The sequence below is a fragment of the Pelophylax lessonae genome (assembly GCF_965119305.1).
Source record: "Pelophylax lessonae genome assembly, chromosome: 5".
Lineage (NCBI taxonomy): Eukaryota > Metazoa > Chordata > Amphibia > Anura > Ranidae > Pelophylax > Pelophylax lessonae.
In genome coordinates this window covers 501,789,856-501,815,248 of record NC_138772.1, presented here as the reverse complement: position 1 = coordinate 501,815,248, position 25,393 = coordinate 501,789,856, and the positions used below count along the sequence as shown (strand labels likewise).

The 25,393-nt window shown below is 36.5% G+C and overlaps 1 protein-coding gene across 1 annotated transcript in view; it reads left to right on the top strand.

The window, feature by feature from the left end:
• CSMD3 (CUB and Sushi multiple domains 3) overlaps nucleotides 1–25,393 on the top strand; it is a 1,619,578-nt gene that overhangs the window by 730,923 nt on the left and 863,262 nt on the right. The window contains exon 8 of the mRNA XM_082258441.1: nucleotides 4,395–4,472. Within this exon, the coding sequence (XP_082114567.1) occupies nucleotides 4,395–4,472 (78 nt within the window). The remainder of the gene's footprint in view (nucleotides 1–4,394; nucleotides 4,473–25,393) is intronic.

The window sequence follows — 25,393 nt, the reverse complement described above, 5'->3', positions numbered from 1 at the left end:
ATATAGCAAATGATTTAGAAAATACACTAGGCAGCCAATTATCACAATCATGGTGCATTACTGATTAAAAATGTATTTAAGCACTGAGCTGACCTTGTGTTAGATTTATCAGACAGTGTTCTTTTAACAAGGGCAATCATTTTAATTCATTTGTTTTTCTGCTGAGTAAGAGCTTTGGCAAGCTGGGTCTTTTTGTCTTTTCTCTCCTTCACCTAAGCACTTTGCTGAATTGGAAATTCCACTGCATATAATTTACTAATCTGCTTATCAGTGTCAATTTCCCATTCATTTCTCAATTTTGCTTAGATCATCAGTTAAAATTTTTAGAAATAAAATAAAAAAAAAACACTTCTATTTCCTTTATTAGAATTTATGGCTAAAAAAAGAAATGGAGCACTATAATTCATTTCTTCAAAGCTATATAAAAATGTTAACATTAATAATGTTTGCTGTTAATGCATATCTATAGTCAAATTAACACTCCCTGTACTCCAATCTTTACCACATAGCCCACTTAATAAGTGGTGTTAAGAATTTTCATGACAATTATTGGCAATGCCAAATGCAGATGCTCATAACCGAGTGATCTCACCTGAATGGTAAGACTGGAACTCAAGTAGAGCCACTAATTGACAAGCTTACCTGAACTTAAGTTCCTTTAGCCTCTCTGGGTGGGATTGTTTTAGTGTAAGCTTTGTTTTCTGCAGGATGGGAATTTTAAAGCTTTGTTTACCATTTATGTATGAGGTCATCTGGTAATAGGTTGCCAAAATAACGTTTTATTTATTTATTTATTTTTTTTGGCTTTAGGAGTAACTTAAGCTAATAAATCTGATTGGAAGTATACATTTAAAACTGGAGAACCCATTTGTTATAATCCTCACATTTTCTATTCCTTTTCTCAATGTGATCCTTTCTAAAGCTATACAAGTCCTTCTCGCACCAAAACAGCCAAACGTATTTATTGTTTGTGAGTGTTAGACATTAAGATCTTTCTTTTGGGAATCTTTTAGAATAAAGTAAAAGGGAAATTCTTTTTTTTAATGACTCTCCCATTCACATGAAGGTGCAACATAAATATTATAAGAGCCACTTACAGTGATATTATGAGCTCCAATGTGATTGGTGTTAAAATGTTATAAATAAATTATTAACACTTTAAGGAAAGATTCAAAACATTTACCATTGAAATAGGAGACCCTTTTTTTTCCTTGAAAATGTAATATAAGAATAGGAAATTAAGATTTGGGAAACTATAGTTGTTTAGATAAGTTTTATCTTACTTTTTTGGCTTTTGTGTGCAGATGTTTTTTCTTTTATATTGTTTATTTTAAAATCTATTTTACAACCTAAATAATACTAGGTGCACCCATAGCACTGGAGTTCAAGTGCATTATATTTTTTTTTTAAAAAAGAAAGTACAGCATCAGCTATCTGCATTCAGACTAGTCTTTTCTAATTGAATCTCCATATGATTACATGTAGACAGCGAAGGCAGAGGATAAGAGGGGGTGCTGAATCCCTCCTCTGAATTATTTAATTGTTAATAAAACTGAGCTAGACATATGTTTCATAATAACAATCTTCTTACAAAAAAGGTGTTAAAGATTAACAAGGAAACGTGTAGAAAGGAGCCTAAAATTCCGTACACTGGCTAGAAAAAAAGAAGTAAATATGCATAACTAAAATGTAATGTTCTACCTGACTAAAATGAAAGAAATGTACATAATACATTTAATCCTAACTAAAATAAACTTTATTCAAAAACACTTTAAGGAGAATACGTTAACAGTTCAGAATTATTACTGCCTCTGGATTACATAATATTTTTTTTTTTTTTAACTTTTGTACTGCATGATACTTCTTCTTTATTCCCTATTTGGTCTTGGATTCACCTATGAAGTTACTGTTACAGATTGTGGTCATGATCCCTCTATTTATCTATATGAAGGATTACAAGTTTCCCGTGGCCCTACTTACAGAGTGCACATTAAAGCCATGTTGACTGTGAAAGCTTTTCAGATCCCACACAACATGCAGGAAATGGGGGGGGGGAGCTTGTCTGCAGTTTTGCAGTTTCCTAAAAATACTGAACCATGGCATACTCCCTGCAACATGTGAACCTTTCTATTGGTTAGTAGAGCATATGCATTTCATTATTGGTTGCAATATGAGGCATGCCTCAGCTCAAAAAGTAGTATATTAACTAAAATGGCAGTTCATTGTATTTCTCAGAATGTCAGAATAGGAATTAAAGGAAAAAATCAGCAGGCAATTTGTGGTTAGTTACCTTTACCATTTTTAAAACAGAATAGTTTGAATAGAATTCATTCATCTAAGCTAATGTTCTACTATTAATTCATTTGTAATTGCAGCCTGCATTTTACATTGTTTCAGCTTAGTTTACAACACTGTGATCTTGTTCAAGCATGACAAGTTTGCTTTAACAGAACTATGGTATTTTAAAACTGGCCTTGAATTATATCTCTTTGCCATATGCAGTATTTATTGCTGAACCTGACATCACTTTTTAAATGCAGGACAGCCTGCATACTGGCAAAATGCAGATGGAGATGTGTTTTTATTCAGCTGAATGGATCACATTATCTTTTGTCATAGCTGGGTGCATATAAATGGTTTTACATTGTTCCAAGATTTTAAACAGTTTGTGCAACATTTTCTCTGCATGAATTAATAAATAAGTAGCCTGTTAAAGCTTTTGGCAAAATATCTGGATTTAGTAATTTCATTTTCAATAATGTATATGTGTTCCCTTTGAGCCTTTAATTCCCTATGGTCTTTTAAATTCAAAGATATTCCTTTTATTTGTACTTTTAAATATGACGACATCATCACTTTGGAAGCAAGTAATACACAAGGATTTTTTTTTTACAAAAATAAATCAAGGAAGCTTTATAGAATGCGTAACAGGTGTCATTACGCTTAGCATGAATCTTTTTACACAGCTCTAATTGTCATATTTCACATCTACATTTTATTAACCATCATAATATTCGCTAAGCTTCATGAAAACCTAAGACTACTTTTGGCACTAGTTTGCCTATTCTGATTATTGCTATCATTTTTATTATTTGTTATTATTATGTTTTATTTATTTATTATTATTATTATTATTGTTATTATTATTTCTGTCTTTTCATGCTTTTAAAAAATGGCAGTTTTCAATGAGATCCTAAAATTCCAATTAAATTAGCAACACATGCAGGGGCATTAGTGTTTATAGGCCATACCAGATTATAGTATATGGAACCCAAGCATTCAGTTTTACAGATTGCATGACCTTCATACAAAAAATCGCCAGTAAATATGTTAGACATAGTGTAAAAGTAAACTTGGGGTATCAGTCAGAAAAAAATACCCTTTATTTTATGACTACATTTCCATTTAGAAAGTGGGTCGAGCTGACAAATTCTATGGCAATCTTTAGACCTGTTCTATAACACAACTTGGTTAGGGCTCTAGACTATTTGCTGCCTCTTTTCTGTCATTCCAAGTCCTGTAATAGATCTTCAAAGGACTAATGCATGAAGGGGGACCTTGAACAGCAATGATCCACCCTGCTAAATGATAACATTTTTCAGAAGTAATATCTGCTGGCCTCAAAAGTCAGTCACCTTCCATAGGTTGCTTGGTTTGTTGAATTAGCTTTAAAATAACCTAATCTTCCCAGTAATAAAGAAAATGTATTTTAGTACCTCAAGCTTAACAAAATAGCAAAATAGAGTAGCAGCATGGCTGGTGAGATAGATAGATAGATAGATAGATAGATAGATAGATAGATAGATAGATAGATAGATAGATAGATAGATAGATAGATAGATAGATAGATAGATAGATAGATAGATAGATAGATAGATAGATAGATAGATAGATAGATAGATAGATAGATAGATAGATAGATAGATAGATAGATAGATAGGTGTTATTGTTTCTTCAGTGATTTAACTGAATAATATACTTTTTACATTGCCAAATGGATCAGAAAATTTGTATGAAATGTCTAGATATGTGTTTTTTTCATATGAACTAAAACTACTGCTCTTAAATTTTTGTTTCTTAAAAAAATTGGTTGATTGACAGCCCACATGAAAGATCAAAAGACCTTGTCAGCGGTCCAACTGCTGCAGCTAGATCAAGCCCTTAAAATAGTAATAGTCAGCGGAAACTAAGTCCCAGGCATTTTGGAGTTTACCATACAATGTTGTCTTTGAAATATTTAATAAGTCCTATCTGTTCACGCACGCAGATTTAATTTTACAGTCGTACTATTTTAGCATTTAACAAAGGAAACATATGTATTTATATAACAGTCACATTGATTTTAAACTAGATTGTTTTACCTTATTCATTTTCTTTTTTGTTTTCCTAACTAGTGAAAAAGTCCATAGATTTTAAATCTAGAGGATTTAAATTGTTTCCAGGGAAAGACCTCAGCAGCAAGTTTTCTATCTGTGAGTGTAACCATTTTGTTCCTCTTTTGGTGCAACATTGACCTCTTGTGTCTGTGTTTGTTTTTTCGAAATTGAGATAACACAGCTTAGGATGACTGTATATTTTTATGTTAATTATTAGTCTGCATGCAGCTCACTCATGTGTAATTTACCAACATAGCTTCAAGGTCTAATATCAAAGCTAAATGAAACATTTCCAAGTTTATGTATTACCGGTATCAGCATTCCCTTTAAGATAAAAGATTGGAATATTTAAAAAAAATTGACTTCACACTGTAAGATGACTTGCAACAATGACATATGAATATTTTTACAAAAATAATTACATTGTTCACACCATATCGTAAATTATCCATAATATCATAAGACATTGAATGTCTTTTCAGATTCAACCTTCTCTGTGATATATAAATTCAGAAGACGTTTGTGCTGACTTGCAGATCCTAGTTATTGTGTTGTTTACTCAGTCTTTGTAATAGTTCAGAAGGAGCCAGCTAAGAGACAAGGAGAACAGGGAGGAGACTAGTTAAGGTCTTGTTAGCTCCAAAAAAAGACTTTTGAAAATGCTAGCATGTCATTTACATGTTAACATTTGACATGCATTTTTGCAGTTTGTCTTACACTTTGCTGTGCTGCATTTTTACCTGCATTGCAATACTGGCACCATTAAAACACTATACCTAATACAGTTTGATTTAGTAAAGGACAAATCTTATGGTATTAAATTAACCCCCTTAGTTAAGACAAGTAAGTAAGGTAAAATGAAAAAAAAATAAATAAATAAAAAAAAAAAAAAAATATATATATATATATATATATATATATATATATATATACTTGATTGACCTTGTTTGTGCAATGGCGCAGAGTCATGTTGAAACAGGAAGGGGCTATCCCTAAACTGTTCCCAGAAAGTTGGAAGCATGAAATTGTCCAAAAGGTCTTGGTATGCTGACACCTAAGAGTTCCCTTTACTGGAACTAAGGGGCAAGGCCAAACTTCTAAAAAACAACCCCACACCATAATCCCTCCTCCATCAAATGATTTGGACCAGTGCACAAAGCAAGGTCCATAAAGACACGGATGAGTGAATATGGGGAGGAGGAACATGACTGGCCTGCATAGAGATCTGACCTCAACCCATTAGAACACCTTTGTGATAAATTAGAGCAGGGACTGTGAGCCAGGCCTTCTCGTACCCATCAGTGCCTAACCTCTCAAATGTGCTTCTGGAAGAATGGTCAACCATTCCCATAGACACACTCCTAAACCTTGTGGACAGCCTTCCCCGAAGATTTGAAGCTGTTATAGCTGCAAAGGGTGGGCCAATTACATTTTGAACCCTATGGACTAAAACTGGGATGCCATTACAATTCATGTGCATGTAAAGGCAGGCTCCCCAATACTTTTGGTAATAGATTGTGTATATATAAATATATACACTGCTCAAAAAAAATTAAAGGAACTATTTGAAAACACATCAGATCTCAATGGGGAAAAATATCATGCTGGATATCTATACTGATATGGACTGGGTAATGTGTTAGGAACGAAAGGATGCCACATTGTTTGATGGAAATGAAAACTATCAACCTACAGAGGACTGAACTCAAAGATCCCCCCCAAAAATCAAAGTGAAAAAATGATGCAGCAGGCTAGTCCATTTTGTTGAAATTAAATTTCAGCAACTCAAAATGGTACTCAGTAGTTTGTATGCCCCCCATGTGCATGTATGAATGCTAGACAGTCGGGGCATGCTCCTAATGAGACGACAGATGGCGTCCTGGGGTATTTCCTCCCAGATCTGAACCAGGGCATCACTGAGCTCCTAAACAGATTGAGGTGCAACCTGGCGGCGTTCGATGAACCGGAAAATAATGTTCCAGAGGTGTTCCACTGGAATTAGCTCAGGCGAGTGTGGGCCATTCAATGGTATCAATTCCCTCTTTCTCCAGGAACTGGTTGCATACTCTTGCCCCATAAGGCCAAGCATTGTTGTGCACCAGGAAGAACCCAGGACCCACTGCACCAGCATAGGGTTTGAAAATGGGTGGAAGGAATTTATCCTGATTCCTAACGGCCGTCAGGGCGCCATTGTCGAGCCTATGAAGGTCTTTGCATTCCTCCATGGATATGCCTCCCCAGACCATCACTGACCCACCACCAAACCAGTCATGCTGAATGATGTTACAGGCAGCATAACTTTCTCCATGGCTTCTCCAGACCCTTTCACGTCTGTCACATGTGCTCAGGATGAACCTGCTCTCATCTGTGAAAAATCACAGGGCACCAGTGGGGACCTGCCAACTCTGGGGTTTAATGGAAAATGCCAATTGAGCTCCACTGTGCTGGGCAGTTAGCACAGGGCCCACTAGAGGGCGTCAGACACTCAGGCCACCCTCATGAAGTCTGTTTCTGATTGTTTGGTCAGAGACATTCAAACCAGTGGCCTGCTAGGGGTAATTTTGCAGGGGTTTGGCAGTGCTCATCCTGTTCCTCCATGCACAAAGGAACAGATACCAGTACTGCTGATGGGTTATGGGCCTTCTATGGCCCCATCCAGCTCTTCTTGAGTAACTGCCTGTCTCATGGAATCTCCCCAATGCTCTTGAGACTGTGCTGGGAGACACAGCAAACCTTCTGGCAATGGCATATATTGATACGTATTGATAAACTATTTTTGAGGAGATGGACTGCCTGTGCAACCTATAGGGTCCAGGTATTGCCTCATGCTATCAGTAAGGACACTGACCCTAGCCAAATGCAAAACTAGTGAAAAACAGTCAGAAAAAATGAGTGGGAAAAAAAATTCAGTGGCCTCCACCTAAAAAGCTGTTCCTGTTTTGGGGTCATCTCATTATTGCCCATCTAGTGCACCTGTTGTTAATTCCACTAACTTACTAGACTTGATACTGTACTCTGATTAAAAGTATGCCTTTAATTTTTTGAGCAGTATATATATATATATATATATATATATAATATAAAGCAAAGACATTTCCAAGCTCAACTTATTGACCAGCCTGCGACCAACCGAATTGACCTGTCCAACAGTATGCGTTAAAAACAAGGGTTTAGTTGCACACATTTGCAAATACATGCGTAAGCCAAAAAGCCCCAGCAAGGCACCCATTTTTCTGTGGGACCTAACTCTAATTTCTGTGAGTCTCCAACAATGGAAGCACATGCATTTAAATAGACAGGTGTAGGGCAGATAAACCTGAAGGGAGCCCACCCCTTCTTAAAGGCACAGGGGCACACTGAACACCCAGCTCATAGCACTATGACAGTAAAGGTGTCAGTGCATTGTGTTTCAATCAGCATTTCAATCCATCTCAAAGGTGTCTAGTAGGGCTAAGATCAAAGGTCTGTGCAGGCCACATGAATTTCTCATAACCAGACTCATCAAAACATGTCTTCATGGTAGCTATGGGTAGAAAGCACAATCATACAGGAACAGAAAAGGACTTTCCCAAACATTTTTGGAACAAGGTTGGCAGCACACAAAACAACTTTTTGCTGTATGCTAGAACAAAAGATTATGTAAAGGCAATTTTTTATTATTTAAATAGAGTGAGGAATTTATTAAAAGCCTCTGTCACATTTTTATAAAACTCTATGTTCCTGCTGAAGAGATCCGCTCCTCTTTGTCCTGGTAACCATTTTCACAGAGATAGAAAGTGATGAAATATAAAATTTTAGCACTGTCAGCAGAGAAAGAGGTGAGAAGATTTTATCCAGTAGGGACAAATGTCCCGGTATCATAGTTACATAGTAGTTGAGGTTAAATAAAGACAATAGTCCATCCAGTTGAACCTGTGTAGGTGTGTGGCTGTAATTATTTCTCATACCCCTGAATGTTTTGATCCTTGAGATGTACATCCAAGAGTCTCTTAAATGTAGCCATACTTCCCGCAGTCACTACCATTTGTTGCAGAGAATTCCACAGTCTTGTAGCCCTTACTGCAAAGAACCCCCTGCATAGCGTGAGGTTAAAACTCTTCTCCTCTAATCGCATTGTATGGCCTCAAATCTCTAAGATGTAAACTTCCTCTTGTATCTTTTTGTGGCTCAAGGACATTGAAGGGAAATCTCCCCAGTGGGACAGAGACACAAAAAAAAAACCCAATAAAGACTTTATTCTTTCCATAATCTATTCAAGGCTAGAAAAGATGGTTTGTCTATATATACACATTTTAATAGTACTCTTCTCTTGATACAACTGAACTGAAAACATTTTGAAGAGTGTGTACATATTTTTGGACATAGTGTGTATATATAGGAACTATTCATTGATATGATTAGATGTTTAAAGCAAATGCCACTTTGCCTCATTTCAGTGCAGTGGATAAGAACTTTATAGTGAAATGTGCCTAGGGGGAAAGTATGTTCAACAAAGTTCTCATGGTCTCATTGGAACTACTCTTCCTAATGGCATACATATTTTTAAATTGATTTCAAATCAAATCTGTTTATCATTATAATCATTCTCACTGCATTATTTGTTTTCATTGTCTTCAAGCTAAACATTTTAGCTTAGAGGGGCCACAGAAAAAAAGACGCAAACACTTTTTGGAATGTATTTTATTCTGTACATATTGTAGTGAGAATGTGATGTCTATTACTGGTCTACAAAACCAAAGACTTTTCAATAAAGGACTACACGTCATCTACAGTATAAAATGGCTTCATCTCATCTAATAGAAAGAAAGAGGTTCTGAATGAGAATTTCTGCTTAATGGAAGATATTTTCTGCTTTATCTTTTTGAAAGCTATAAACTGTCCTTTAAAATGTAAGGGAGAATCACATATCATATACTATCAATATCAGTGACTAATCTAAAAAAAAAAAGAAAAAGACTTTGAGGCGCATGCTTTAGTGATAAAGCTGTTCTAATCTTTGATTGCAAAAAAATAAAGGATAGGCACAGTTTCATTTCCCCATAAAATAGACAGGTTAAAGCCCAAAAAAAAGGCTCTGATGTTTTTCTTCCTATTTATATCTGTGCTGCCATGTTTCATGATTTTTAGTTGATATTCAATTGGTGATGCCTTAAAATACTCTTTTCAAGAGAAAGATAAGATAAAATAAGATAATGGAAACATGATCTGTATCCTCCACTCCAGAGACATATGCTGGCATAGATGAGAACAGGCCGCTTAGACATCCTCACACACATTTGTGCTTAATAGAAAAAGAAGAGGCATAACTGACCTGTTATGTTTGAGCTTCAAAATACAGAAAGGAGTGTCACACCAAATTATATAAAAGAGTCTGATAATTTGAATTCTTGATAAAAAAAAATAATTTTAGAAAACAGCATTTTTGGGGGCAACACCTCTCTCCCTTCATCAGGGTATAACACAGGATAAATCTTGTATGGACTAAGAGAAGCCAGTGTCTTTACATGTCTATATCAGAAGCAGTAATGAATTCTCCCCATGAAAAAAAAAACAACCTGGCAGCAGTTGCTGAGCAGCGACGGAGGTCGGCCTGTTAGAGTGCACTGGGCAGCATAGGAAAACTCTACTGGCTGTTGTCCTGAGCAGTCAAAAATCAACTGTGCAACTGCGATTGCAAGTTATGAAGCTATGGAAAGAGAGGCTATTAGTATAATACCCTAAATATTTATTTCCTTGACTTAATTTATTTAAAGTAAAAGTGATTGTAAACTCTCTTATTTAAAAAAAAACAAAAAAAAAAAAAACATGTTATATTTACCTGCTCTGTGTAGTGGTTTTGCACAGGGAAACCTGGATGCTCCTCTTCTCGGGTCCCTTGCTGGTGCTCCTGGCCCCTCCCTCCTGTCGAGTTCCCCCCCAGCAAGCAGCTTGCTATGGGGGCACCTGAGCCGAGCTGAAGCTCCATGTGTCCATTCAGACATGGAGCTGTGGTTCAGCCCCATCCCCGCTCCTGATTGGCTAACTGACTTTGATTGACAGCCATGGGAACCAATGGCACCACGGCTGTGTCTCAGCCAATCAGGAGGGAGAGTCCTGGTTGGCTGAGGGGTTTGTGGGCTTTGCTTGACAGAGATGGGGCTCTGGTAAGTATTAGGGGTGCCGGGGTGGCTTCTACACACAGAAGGCTTTTTATCTTAATGCATAGAATGCATTAAGAAAAAAAAACCTTCTGCCCTTACAACTCCTTTAACTTCATTACATTTTAAAGTGACATGTAATAGTAGTTCTCATTAATTTTCCATGCACGCCTAATTTTTGCCACATAAAAAATCACAATTAAATGTAATCATAAGTATATTCCATTTGGCTTATTCCAAAAGTTCAAGAGTAGTCGCTATATCCAATAATTATCAGGGAGAACCATTGGGGTGGATTTTCTAAAACAAATAGACTGCGCGCTCTGCAAGTGCAGTTTCTCCAGAGCTTAGTAAATGAAGGAAAGCTCTGCTGACTTCCATCATCCAATCATGTGCAAGCAAAAATATTTTTCTTATTTTGCTTGCATTTGATTGTGTATTCTTTGCAAAGTTAAACTTCATCTAATTTACTAAGCTCTGGAGCAACTGCACTTGCAGCTTTCCACTGTACTTGCAAAGTGCACTATATTTGCCATTAGTAAATCCACCTCAGTGTGTATTTTTTGGTACATTTGTGTGACATAGTGATGAGTTGTTGGTTATCTTATTTTATTACATATTTTATACAGAAAATATTTGAGCAAAATTGATGGTGATTCCTGTTCATTATATATTCTTTTGTTTCATGTATTTACATTATTAAAATGGTATTCCCCCAATAAAATGTGGATTACATTTTCACCACAATCATTAGCTGTTATGCTGGAATGTTTGCACCTTAAGTGTATGTCCAGCAAAAAGATGTTGTTTGTTTAGTTTTGGATAAAGTTGAGGAAGAAATATCATTTTTATTCTAGCCAATGTTTTTGAGTTTGGTTTTCCCTCCCATTCTGGTTTGGTAGCAGGTATTTTTCTGGGACAGGAAGTAAGGGCAAATCTGTAATAAGGACACAGACAGTTAAAGATAACTGGGGTTCTGGCCTTCCCATATTCTACTAAAAAAGCCATTTTTAATTCCGTCTGTGTGATGTCAAAGGTTCACTTCTTGTCTGGTGTAACCATTGTCATTAAGACAGGATGTAAAGAGGAAATCTTCACATCCAGAGCCATGGATTGCATTACCAATCTTGACATGGAGTTGTAACCCTATAACATTTCCAATAAAAAAAAATGTAAAAATCTATTTTTTTTCATAATTTTAGGACAATTTATATCCTGTTACATATTTTTGGTAAAAAAAATCCCAATAAGCGTATTTTGATTGGTTTGCGCAAAAGTTATCGCGTATAAAAACTAGGGGAAAGATTTATGTCATTTGTATTCATTTATTTATTTTTACTAGTAATGGCGGCGATCTGCAATTTTTAGCGGGACTGCGACATTGCAGCGGACAGATCAGACCCCTAACTGACATTTTTTACACTTTTGGAAAGACCAGTGACATTACTACAGTAATCAGTGCTAAAAATATGCACTGTTACTGTAATACTGACACTGGCAGGGAAGGGGTTAACCCAGGGGCGATCAAAGGGTTAAGTGTGAGCCTAGGAGCATTACAGGCTCTCTGTGTTCATTCCAGAGAACAATGGTCTGCTGTGTTTACAACAGCGGACCATTGCTCTCTCTGCATGGGGAGTGATCGCGGGTGCCCAGCGGCAATCATGGCTGCTGGCCCCGTGGATCGGCTTCCCCACTGCCTAATGAGGCACTGCCCCCAGGAGTGCTCCCACGAACTGACGTACCCAAATGTGTTTGCACAGCCAAGCCGGCCTGCCACAGTATATCTGCGGCAGGCGGTCGGCAAGTGGTTAAAGATAAACTGAACTCTGAAAACTGTGCCTAAAATAGGCAGGCAAAGTCCCCAGTATAGTCTGTAGTCACCTTTCATTTGATTGTTTCAATACTAATGACTTATGCTTTCCTTTTCTGCATTGTGCCTCTGTGTGGAGGTGGCCAGCTTAAAAGAATCAGCCATTTACTTCCCCATGCCAGGGACAGGGAGCAGACCATCACCAAGACTCACTTTAAATCTCCTGGAATGAACAGTCATGTAGAAATGTAAAAATATCACAAATTGTGCAATTCTAATACCCTTTTTAATATTGACTTTGTGCCAGTAAGTACATTTGTGTGGTGGTAAGTTTGCTTGTAAAAACTGTGATAACTTCTTCTGACACCACCTCACAAATAAATGTGGGTCTGCTCACCTGAAGAATCTACCTCAAGATTATAAGAGGTCTAAGCAGGAACTTATCAGGGGGAATGGAGAGTGTAGGGAGTGCTACAGCTGGGTAACAGAGCTCAAAGTGACAAAATTGTTGATCAAGCAAAGTGCAGACAGTTTATAACACCGTCAGCCTTTTCATCCATGCTGTGATTGTTCTTTTTCACTGATATATCATTGATTCACCATTTTTACTAATTTTTGATAACATACATTCTTTTATGAAGCTCTTTTGTAAAACATTTACTGACTGGTGTAATAGGGCATTAGCGCTGCATAGCATTTTATATATTTACACTGATTATTTTTATGAAGTAATACAGACTGTGCTAACTTGCTTGCATGTATATACTGTACACAAATAAGTTTTAGATTTTTGTTGCATGGTCACTTTTTTACTTTTATTTTTATTAGTCAGCTATAGAGCTCACACTGCAGATATAGAAATGTGAGACTGTAGGCATAGAAGTTCCTAAACCAGAACTAACATCCCAATGTAAAAAAAACTATGAGCAGGCAGGCTTTCATTGTAGAAGAGACATGCACTGCCTCTTCTAAAATAAAATGTCCCTACCTGCCTGCTCGCCATCTCCTCTTGCATTAAAAACTTAACTGAGCATGCGTAGTGCAGCTTACAGTGCCAAGTCAGTCTCCGAGTGCTGGAAGGAGAGCCTCCTGTGCATGTGTAGGAGTGACATCATCCTCCACCTGCCAATGAAGAGGCCCAAAGAATGGCACTCAAAAGATGCTGACCCTGACACAGGACTGTTGGACAGGTAAGTATGGAGACCTTAGTTCCTCTTTAAGTACCCTTGTTTATCCAGAAGTGCACTGATTTTTTTTTATTTTTTTTAAGAGATATATGCCAAAAAGTAGATTTGCTATAAATGAGTAAATGTTCCATATAACATAGCAAATTCTCACTTTTTGAGTCCAGTTACACTTTAGGAGTTAGAATATATAATCAAATTATCTATGTTTCTGTGTGGAGGGCTCTGAATCAAGGCACATATACATGTATAAATAGTATAAAAAGTTATTGATTGTATTGATTATCACCAACTTAGGTTGTATATCTCCTGTTATTCTTTTATAGTCTTGCAATTGTATGGTCCTCATTTCCATAAGAATTAGCATTTATTTTAAATTATGTATGTGTAGCTGACTGGCTGGAAAGAATACGCTTCATAAAATAAAGACAACTAATTATTTGGAAATCATAACATAACACAGGTATTTTAAAGCCTGAATTATGCTGGAAAAAAATTCCAACCTTGGAAATGTGTTGCTTAAATAAAGAACATTGATACTAAACAGTGTGGAGCTTATTAACCTATTTATTGAGTATAACTTTGCACAAAGAGTAGCAAAATTACACAGTAGTAATTGTCATAAAAGAATACATGGCTTAAGGAAATTTACCAACTGAATTATAAAAATGAAAAACTCTAAATGCTTTGATGCAAATATTTTGCGATATACAAAGCAGTAATTAGATTGGGAAATTACTTATAATAAATTACCTTATTTACAGAATTTACGTGACTAAATTAGTTACAAGTATTTTGACTATAGGATATATATATATATACATATATATATATATATATATATATATATATATATATATATATATATATATATTGTTCTTCTGAATGATATATTTTAAAGACTTGTTTCTAGCTATAAGTCATAAGTTGTAAAAAAAGAAATAAAAAAAAACTATTACATTTATAAATAGAAGCTATAGTACAGCTTCTATGAATGGAGGAGGGTGCAGAGATAGGAAGGGCATAGTTGGCAGGTTCCTGAGCATCTTTTAACACCCACAGCACAAGAAGATTACCACTTTTTGGGCTGGCAGGGAGGGGCAGAGGACATAAGTTTTTTTTTTCAACTAAAGCAGCAGCCAGCAACACAAGGAACATATTGCTAAGACTGTAAGTAATGTCCCATGTGCTGATTTTTAAAAAACATTTTTTGACTTAATCATATCCTTAATTAATTGGTTATTGTTATAATGTGGTTGATTTACTAAAGGCAAATAGGGGTTAATTTACTAAAGGCAAATAGACTGTGCACATTGCAAGTGCAGTTGCACTAATTTTCTTCATACTGTAGCTTAGTGAATGTGACGTTTCACTTTGTAAAGAATACCCAATCCGGTGCAAGGAAAATTAAAAGAAAAGCATTTTTGCTTACACATGATTGAATGATGGAAATCAGCAGAGCTTCAACACATTCACTAAGCTCTGGGTAGAAAGGGTGTAACTGCCCTTGCAAAATGCACAGTCTATTTGCCTTTAGTAACTCCAAAGTCTGATCACTTTGTAAATTTTTACTTAGCTTAGTGAATGTGGTAAAAATTGACTTTGCAAAGAATACCCAAATACTTGCAATTATCAACACAGTATTTTTGCTTGCTCATGATTGGAAGATGGAAGTCATTAGAGCTTTACCACATTCACTAAGGGGAAACTGCCCTTGCAAAGTAAATACCCGCCTGGAAAAAGAGAAGCTTAATTGCCTCTAGTAAATCAACCCCAATGTGAAGATTGCTTCAAGCCTCCAGTCATGATCAGGCCTCATTTATGCATAGCCATTTAGCTTTAGGTAATATAGCCCTGAGACTTGAAGTTGTCATGTATAGTATAGCCACGCTTTACAAAAGTGTCATGTAAAAAACCCAATAACTGAGAAATGTAAAAAATAAAATCATCTGCTAGTCCATCTTTTCTAAATCTAATATTGTAAACCTTAGTTATCAAGCAAAGAACCAAATCATGATTGCTGGACTAGGGTCAGTCAATATTTTACTTTTGTTTTTCCAAAACAGGTAACTAAATGAAAAAAATCTGGGTGTTGTAAGCAGTCCTATCAAATAATATTAACACTGAGTTAGCCATTAGTCTTATAGAGAAGCTGGGTTTGTATGTAAATATGACAATCTGACTCTCAACTATCAAATGGAGGCTATTGGGTGGCTGTACACTTGTCCAATTGCTCCCACACAACCCAGCATTGGTCAATTAACCCGAGGAGCAAGACCCTGCTATTTTTCTGGGTTTAATGCTCCCATAGGTGGACCCAATACTGGGTTAGAGGTTTCCACCAGATAGAGGAAGGGGGGGGGGGGTCAGTGTAATTCCATTTTATAACCTTCCCTTCTTACTAAGAAGCCAGAAGCAAAGTGTAAAACTTCCAGGTCTTACAGTCATTTTCCTACCCGCTGTGGATGAGGAAGAAGTTAATGGAGTGCCATCTGCACTTTGTTATCTTCAAAAGAGGGTAGGTTAGACATCAGTGCAAAAGACCCCTGTTGTCTTATTAGAGAGTACCTATCACTAAAAAACAATACATGGGGGACTTTTTTCTCCCCTGTGTGATGAAAAATTATGTTTAGTTAAAAAATCTACGCTCAAAAACATTGATTGTGCTACCCATGTTACATATTGCCACACATGCCAAGGTGAGACTAAACATTATATGGCCATTATTCAGTTATCTCTAAACTGATGACCTGTAGGGGCCTTTAAAGTATCACCTTAATATTTAAGGTATCAAAGTTGTTTGCCATTTCATGAGAGCACGTGATTTTAAAGTGATTCTAAAGGATCGTTATTTTTTAATCTAAAATTTTATACCTATACTTACCTGCTGTGTACAATGGCTGTGATTAGCCCTGCCTGTACCATGAGATCACTGTGACTGATCATAGTGATCAAAACAATAGTACACAATGAATGGTATGAATCAAAGCCATTCATTGTGTACAATTGTCATGTGGTCTGCTGTGATTGGTCACAGCAATCAAATGGTTTTAGGAGCAGGACCATACACTGATCTGTCATCCACTGTGTCCAGTGGATATATGATCCCGTGGGCCACGCTCAGGCATGACTTTGGGAGGGGGTTATATGACGTCCCCCCCTCCCCCCTGGGATAATATGGCTCCCACCCAGCCAACATTTTTAATCTGGACAATTTAATTGTGGTATATAAAAAAGAAAAAATAAGAGAAGAACAAAGTGGTCATCATTTTACAATAGGCCAGATGGGAAGGGGTTAAAGAGGAGTTTTTTTTTATTATGGAAAGCATATTCTATGTTTCCTCTACAGTAAAGGATTCTGAACATCTTTTCTGCAATCTTCTTCACATTGTGCATACTGACATGTGCCAGATGTCATAATAAATGAACTCCCCCAACCATACATAGGAGATACGTAATCCTATACTGCCCAGTCAACCCTTAACCCAAAGGAAATCAGTGAGGTGAATGCATCTGCCAGGTAGTTCATGGATATTGCATTGCTGGAACAGAGGTAAGTATTAGTGGAGTAATGTTCAGCTTTAAAGGGGGCGATTGGCATTCAGTTCCATCCACCATATACTAAGGATGAGAGAGCCGCATTGCATGTAACAGGGTGGCTTTGCACTGCACCAGCAACCCAGTGGCAAGGTGTGATGCAGTTGTGTGCATACAATATGGTATCACCCATTGCCATTGATGTTCATTGTTTCTGCAAGTGATATCTCCCCTTTCTTTCAGTCCCAAATGCTCTTTTACAATCAGCACCCCTCTGAACATACCCTTCAAAAACAATGCATTCAAAATCAACAGATGTTCATTCTTTTTTTTTTTTTGGGCAGACATGGATTAGAAAATCATAAAATAGTTCACTCATTGTGGACATCTATGGGTGTTTACTTTCTAGAACCACCACACCTGATTTACTTGCTGTCACATATGTTTTATCTAAATTTGTCAAGTAAAAAAAAAAAGACTCAATTTATAAAGAAGCAATTAGCTCAAGGTACAACATCAAAAAATGACATGCTATGTCTAACAAACTTATGATGTCAATTACTAGATCTCTTTGGGGAAATGGAGAATCCCTAGCTGGCTGTCGAATTTAGAAAGAAAACATGACTAATATGCACTTTACAAATGTTTAGCTTGCCATTTCAATTTACACAGTACATATATATTTCATTTATAAATTTGTCCCAAGGCAGAACAGAATGCTAATCATAAAGTATTTAAGTTTATTCTCTGGCTCTGCTATGTAAATTATTAGCTAATTGCAGAGATAGTGTCAATATTTTTAATTAATTTTCCTGAAAATAAAAAATTTGTGTTTTATACCATATGTGACAATTTGTGATTTCCTTTACTAACTACATTCAATTAACCACTTGCTGAGCGCCCCATGCAGATTTACTGTGGCAGTGCAGCTCGGCATAATCACATACACATACGTAATTATGTTCACGTGGTCTTGGCGGTGCACCGCCGGAGCCACGCTCCCGCTGTGATTAGACACAGCGGGAGCCAGATCGTGGGAGGTGTGGCCTCCTGCAATTTTTGGGGAGACTGACAGGAGAGCCGCCTGCTTATGTAAACAAAGCAGGCAGCTCTCCTGTCACACAGGCACAGTGAGATTGTGTCTCTCAGCTAAGCTAAAACACAGATCTCTGTGTGCCTTTCACAGAGCCCTCACCCCCCCCCCCTCAGTTAGCAAGCACATTTAGGCTTACATTTAACCCCTTGATCACCCCCAGTATTACCCCTTCTCTGCCAGTGTCATTTATACAGTAACAGATACAGTATTAATGTCACTGGTCCCCAAAAAGTGTCACTTAGTATCAAATTTGTCTGCCGCAATGTCACAGTCCCACTAAAAATCGCTGATCACCGCCATAACTAATAAAAACAAAAAATAAAAAGTCCATAAATCTCTCCCGTAGTTTGTAAACGCTATAACTTTTGTGCAAACCAATTAAAATACGCTTTTTGGGATTTTTTTTTACCAAAAATATGTAACAGAATACAAACTGATAAAAAAAATATTGGGAATATTTAATAGCATAAAGTAAAAAATATTGTGTTTTTTTCAAAAATGTTGCAATTTTTTTATTTATAGTTCAAAATCTAAAAACCACAGAGGTGATCAAATACCACCAAAGGAAAGCTCTATTTGTGGGAAAAAAAGTACATCAATTGTATTTAGATTTAGCGTTGCACAACCGCGCAATTGTTAGTTAAAGTAACGCGGTTGCCTGGTCATTAAAGGCGTAAAACCTTCTGGAGCTGAAGTGGTTAAACAATAAAATATTAATCTAGATACATTTTAAATCTATACAAAACTTTTATTTTAAGCAGCAAGGTTCATTCTATTGATTTTGTTATTGATGGTAACTCCAGGTGGACTATTTCTTCACCTAAACAGAGCTGTGACAGCCAAGACTATGATATGATCTGAACAGCCTCATACTCCTATCTGGGATTCATTCTCTATATATTTCTTTGCTAATGTCACTGCCCCTCCCCTCCCTCAGGGCTTTTTTTATATAAATAAAATAAACATACACTTTAGAGAGGGAAAATAAGAGGGGTGCCCCTTCTTAGACAATTTTCCCACAAACATATGTATTTTTTGATTGATGTCCCCTCACACTCACTTCTTGTTCCTATAACTCATAATTTTTCAATTTTCCATTACTTTCTGTATCAGAAATAATGGTCACCAAGATCAATAGTGATGCTGAATCTCCACAGTGGAGTCACAAACAGCAATAAAACCTGATTGGGGTTCTAACCTACTCTATTTAAAACAGAAAAAAATTCCATATACATTAAAACTATAGGTTCCATGGCAGCACCAGGTGCAAGGGTAGATCTCTCCACTTGCATTACAGACATTAGTAAATACTTAGTAGGGTACCACGCTAAACCCAAAAGTTTTGAACAGAATATCTCTTTATTTTAAAAAAGTTTATCGAAAATTCATTTTTTTAAACTATCTTCTCCCATTTTGTTGAGTAAATGTATGCATATAAAACAATTCTGTTGGGCAAACTTTAAGTTGGTTTTAAAACAAAACGAAAACTATACTCAAGAAGTCTTGTTAATCTTAGACTATTAATTTAATTAATTCAATAGATTTGTTTTTGTTTAAGTTATTGTAAAGGTTTCATTTTTTTTTCTAAAATAACAAACCTGCTCTGTGTAATGGTTTTAAACAAAGAAGCCCTGATTATATTCTTCTTGGGTCCCCCGCTGATGGTCTTGGCTCCTCCACCTCTGAGTGCCCCCATAGCAAGCGTGGCTCAGCCCCGCCTCCTCTTTCTGCTTACAGGATTTGATTGACAGCAGCAGAAGCCAATAGTTCCCACTGCTGCTGAGCTTCCTTTGAGAGAGGAGAGAGAAGAGCAGTGCTGCTGCAGACATGCACAGTGCTGTATTGAGATTGGCTCAGGTAAGTTTTTAGGGTTGAGGCTGGGGGGAGCTAACATTGAAAGTTTTTTTTTTTTTTTTTAGCCTAATACAGAGTACGTAAAAAATCCTTTACCTTTTTGAACCACTTTTACAAAATAAAAATACTAACTTTGCACACACACCAGAATTTCAGTTACGTTGTTATCAATGGGTCAGCATCCTCGTCCAGGAAGTAAATGCATGCCCTAAATAATGCGAACACCAAAAAAACCCTGCTCTCGCCAAACCCCTATATGAAGTGCTACAAAAAAAAAATTATACAGCAAATTCAATCATCAGAAAAAGTGTTGCTGCTAGCATCTGTCATGTGTTTTCACATCAAAGATACGTAATCCAATGGAAGTGTTATGCAACAAATAAACACAAATATGACACATATACAGTATGTGCAACAAAAAGAAAAATGCAATAAATATATATTCACGAGACAATTTTATATATATATATATATATATATATATATATATATATATATATATATATATATATATATATATATAGTGCTATAATATCAATAATAAACATGTTATACTTACCTGTTCTGTTGCAGTAGATTTGCATGGAGCAGCCTGGATTGTCCTCTTCTCAGTTCCCTCTTCTGTGATCCTGGCCCCTCCCTCCTGTTGAGTGCCTCCACAGCAAGCAGCTGAGGGCACCTTAGCTGAGTCATAGCTCCCTGTGTCCATCCAGACATGGAGTCCCAACCCAGCCATGCCTCCTCTTTCTCCTGAGTGGCTAACTGACTTTGATTGACAGCAGCAGGAGCCAATGCTGTGTCTCAGCCAATCAGGAAGGAGAATCTCGGTCGGCTAAGACACGCATGGACATCACTGGACAGAGAGGGATCTCAGGTAAGAGTTAGGAGGGCTGAGGGGGGCTGCTGCACACAAAAGGCTTTTTATCTTAATGCATAGAATGCATTAAGATAAAAAAAAAACCTTTCCTTTACAACTCCTTTAAGAGTCCTTAAAATCAAGTTTTATTGCGATTTTGCAAACATCAAAGCCCCAGTCTGTGTAAAAAATGTGCCAAAATGAACTCCAACGTGGAAATATCTTGCATTGCTATGGCTTACCTCACAAATTTACCCTGCACTCAGGTCAACTCACATTTTCCCAACAACTTGGGTCAAGGACTTCATCAGAATTGGACACCTCCAACCTTCTCCCCCTCTCAGTAATGCAGAGAGCAGCTCACTCATTTCACTTTATTCATAAAAGCAATTGCCCCTTAAGGCTAAAAATCCATCCAGCATGCAGAAAGTATAATGGCTGACCTCGGTCTTCCAGTCCGATGACGTCACATGGACCCGCATTCTGATGCATTTTGTCACGTGATGCATGACTTCTTTATAGGATTAATGGGCATGGAGAAGGAGGAAAGGAGTGGGCTGTCATTTACCACTGGGTACACATCCACATATGTGACTCTATAGTCACATGGGCTGCTTAGATGTGATAGGGAGAAATGCTTAGCATAGAAAATCACTGAAAACTGACCATGTGCAGAGCTGCCATCATAGCTATCAGTTGAAATGTGGAGTTGAGCAGTAGGTTGACATAGAAAGCAGTAGGATCAACCAGGTATTTTGCAGAATACAGAAAAATAATCTCATAGTTACTGAGTGAGTATACAAAACATGTAATACAGCATTTATCAATCATTTGTTATGATGTGAGTTTAGAGATACGTTAAGAATATGTTTAATTAAACCACATTCACCTACATTTCTTTAAAAAATAATAATAAAAAATAAAAATAAACCCCAACTCAGGATTTGAAAAAAAAATATATATCCAGCAGATTTTGAAATAAAAAAGCAGCTCTACCTGTAATATTCACCTAGTCTCTGACACAGACATTTGGCGGAAACTACACAGTAGTGTTCAAACAAAGATATTTATCTACAAGTAAACTTTACTTATATCTTATGAGCACATCTGTTGATTTGCTCTGCCTTGCCTATAGTTGTTATCTTGGGTTAAGAACAAGTGACAATCAAAAAAGCTTAAAATTTTTACCATTTTTAACAGAGATTTTCTCCAACAGGTTGCCCCTAGGTCACCCTCTACAATATGATTTGCCCCACGCACTACACTGTTGTAATAGAATCACAGGTATTGGGCAATGATCATTTATTTTTCCTGAGTACCTGTCTAGTTTTACTGTTTGTAGATGTGAAGAAAGTAAACCTCTTGAAATCAGTCCATATAATCACATGAATATTATAACACTTAGTGTTTTGAAGGGATGAGCTGAACGCACCTGGATTTGCTTCATAGAGGGTTGGCTGAACATATCCAAAGCTTGAATGCAAAATCTGAACCCTGTTTAAGTCAATGGGAGCCAAATATTTCAAATTGATTTTCTCCAATTTTAAGTCCAATAGCCAAGTGATTGGGGAAAAAGTGCATGAGGGATGGGCACTGTCCCAGGCAACATGTATCAGTTCAAATTTTTTTTTTTTTTTTTTAAATACTACTTTGCAGAGAGCAGGAAATGTATTAACACTAAAGACCATAACATTAAAAATGCCCTATTCCTTTAAAAAAAAACCTGCGTTTGGTGTCCCCCTAACCTGCCTGATAAGAAGTGCATCTCTCCCACGGAAACAAATGGGTTAATTTACTAAAGGCAATTACACTGTGCACTTTTGCAAGTGCAATTGCTCCATAACTTAGTAAAGGAGGTAAAGTTCACTTTACAAAGAACACCCAATCATATGTTAGGAAAATTAAAAAAAAAGGAATTTTTGGTTGCACATGATTGGATGATGGAAGGCAGCTCTCCTTCATTTACTAAGCTCTAGAGCAACTGCACTTGCAAACGTGCACATTCTATTTGTCTTTAGTAAATCAATCCCAAAGTAGTATAACAAAAGTTAAATTTACAAAGAAAAAAAATTGCTGTTATTTTGCATTCCTTCTGCAAGATACCTTTATTGGTTTGATAAATAATGCAGTAGGGACAGAGTTTGCAGGGAACAGTGATTTACCAATTTTTTTTTATATATATATGTCACTTTTGCTATACATGTAAAAAAAATGTGACATGGAGTCCCCCCTAAAATCAATACCAGACCCTTAAGATCTAGTATTGATTTGAGAGATTCGCCCAAGCAAAAAAATATATTAAAATTACATAAAAGACTCCTCAGATTTTGTATGGATTTTAAATGGGAACCCCAAGCACAAAATGGTTAAGGTTTCCCCCAAAGCACATAACTTACCCTTAAATTGAGCACACCTCTGGCAAGTCATATATGCCCTCAACTCTTCCTCTTCCCCAAAACCCTGGCCTGGTGTTTGTGGGAGTTCAGAGGGGGAATTGTTTAGAATGTGGAAGCCCCCTTTAAGATAACTGGGCCCCCAAATATATTGTCCTCTCTTTACATAACTAAGTACGAGGTTGTACCCTTACTCATTCACCAAAAAAGTCAGTTGTAAACTAATACACACACAAAGCTATTTTTTAAAATCCAGCATTGTAAATCTAGCATGAATCACAATGAACATTGCCCATCAATCTTTAAAAAAAAGTCTATTGATAAGTTGACCTGTCCATTTGTGCCACACTCTCACCACAAATGACAGCTTCCATAGCTGTCATTAGGGTTATTTACCAAGGGAAAGGGATGTCTTTACCTCATTAAACAACTAAGGACATGGCCATATTTGGTCTATGGGCATAGCCATATTTGGTCAGTTATGCCACCACCACCCTGCTTCAGGGGATTTCTGGCAATGTAAGTGAATCTGGCCAGTGATGTCACTGGGTAAAGGATTCAGTGCTATATGCATCCACCAGTGCCCTTACCAACCTTTGAAACTGGAAAGCTTTCATTGTTAATACTGTATCAGTGGTGACATTACTATTATATGCTATTTTACTATGATGCTTAGCCTCCACAGAATGGGTAAATGTTTGGGCATTTGTCCAAATGCATGAAAAGCCAAGCTTATCCCTATTATTTTACATGGCTGTATTTTTAAAATCATGACCCACTCAGAATCTTAGTTCTTGAAAAACAGAGATATCTGGTATACACTGTTTTTTTTTTTATATTATTATTTTCCACAAATTCTACTTTTTCTCTTTCATATATATTTGCAAATAAACATGTGACTACCTGAAATCTATCTTCTAGAGAAATCTCTATTGACTAAAGTTGCTCCTGAGGTTGCTAATGGTTCCTTGAGCAGTGGACAGTAATCACCTACCCTGACCACTATTGCAAGTAACCAATTTTACAGTTACCACTAATGCAAGGGTTCCCTTCTTTACTAACAGCTATTGTCAGAGGACATCTCAATTTTTTTTTGTTATTAAACATTTTACTATTAAAATGAGCTTAGTTATTTACAGCACATACATGTTAAAAAAATGATCCACTATGGGTGTCAAATATTCTAAGCACGCCACATTCCATATTCTTTTATTTAAAAATTTTGCAACTTTTTGACCACACTAATGTGCCATGAGCTGTGGTTATAATCATTTTAGCAAGGGACCCCTGAGACCTGATAATTTTTACAAAGGTTCCTCTGGGGCAAAAAGGTTGAGAAAGTCTGTTCTTGAATCTCATTGGAATGATGCAACTTAGAATTTATTATTTCAAAACTAGCTGAAAGGTATGGGAAAAGTTATGTACTTATTTACATAAATATTAAGCTTCTATTTTGTTTTCCTACTTAACTTTTTATTTAGGCACGTTGTTGGCAGTGGTGACCCCATGTTAGCATTTAAACCAAAATTTATTGTAAGATAAACATTTTATGCAGGCAGTCGTAGCTTTGAGATATAGATGGCACATAGCGTGTCTAGACTGAGTAATGCATTTTGCTTTTTACAGTGATTTGTATTGCCAGCAATACCATATTAACAATTCTGAATAATAATGCAGAAAAATGTCCAAAGCGCTTTGATTTAGAATGTATGTATATGTTACCTTTCCACACCAATTTGTATGTTTCCTGGCTAAATTTTTAAATTGAATTGTATATATACCCTAATACCTGAACTCATATTGCTATTTTTTGGTACGTTATATATATTCCTTTGAAAGCATTTTGTTATATCTTTTTTTTTTTTTTGCATATATTAAAAAGGGAGACCTGTCCATCTTGCCAGAATTTTAGTAAGCCTGAAAATTTCTGTAAATATCTAATTTAGAATGTTATAAGTTAGCAGGGTAATGATTTTTCTCTGTGGACATCATTTTTCCTCCTTTATCTTGGAGATAAGGAAAGTAGGAGGTGTATCATATTGCACTTTCTCTTGATCCTGCCTGAAGATCCAAGCTGATAACTTCCTGTTTTTTCTTCTTCTGCTGACTGCTGCCCAAGAGCAGGAAGTGTTTTACTGGCAAGATCCTCA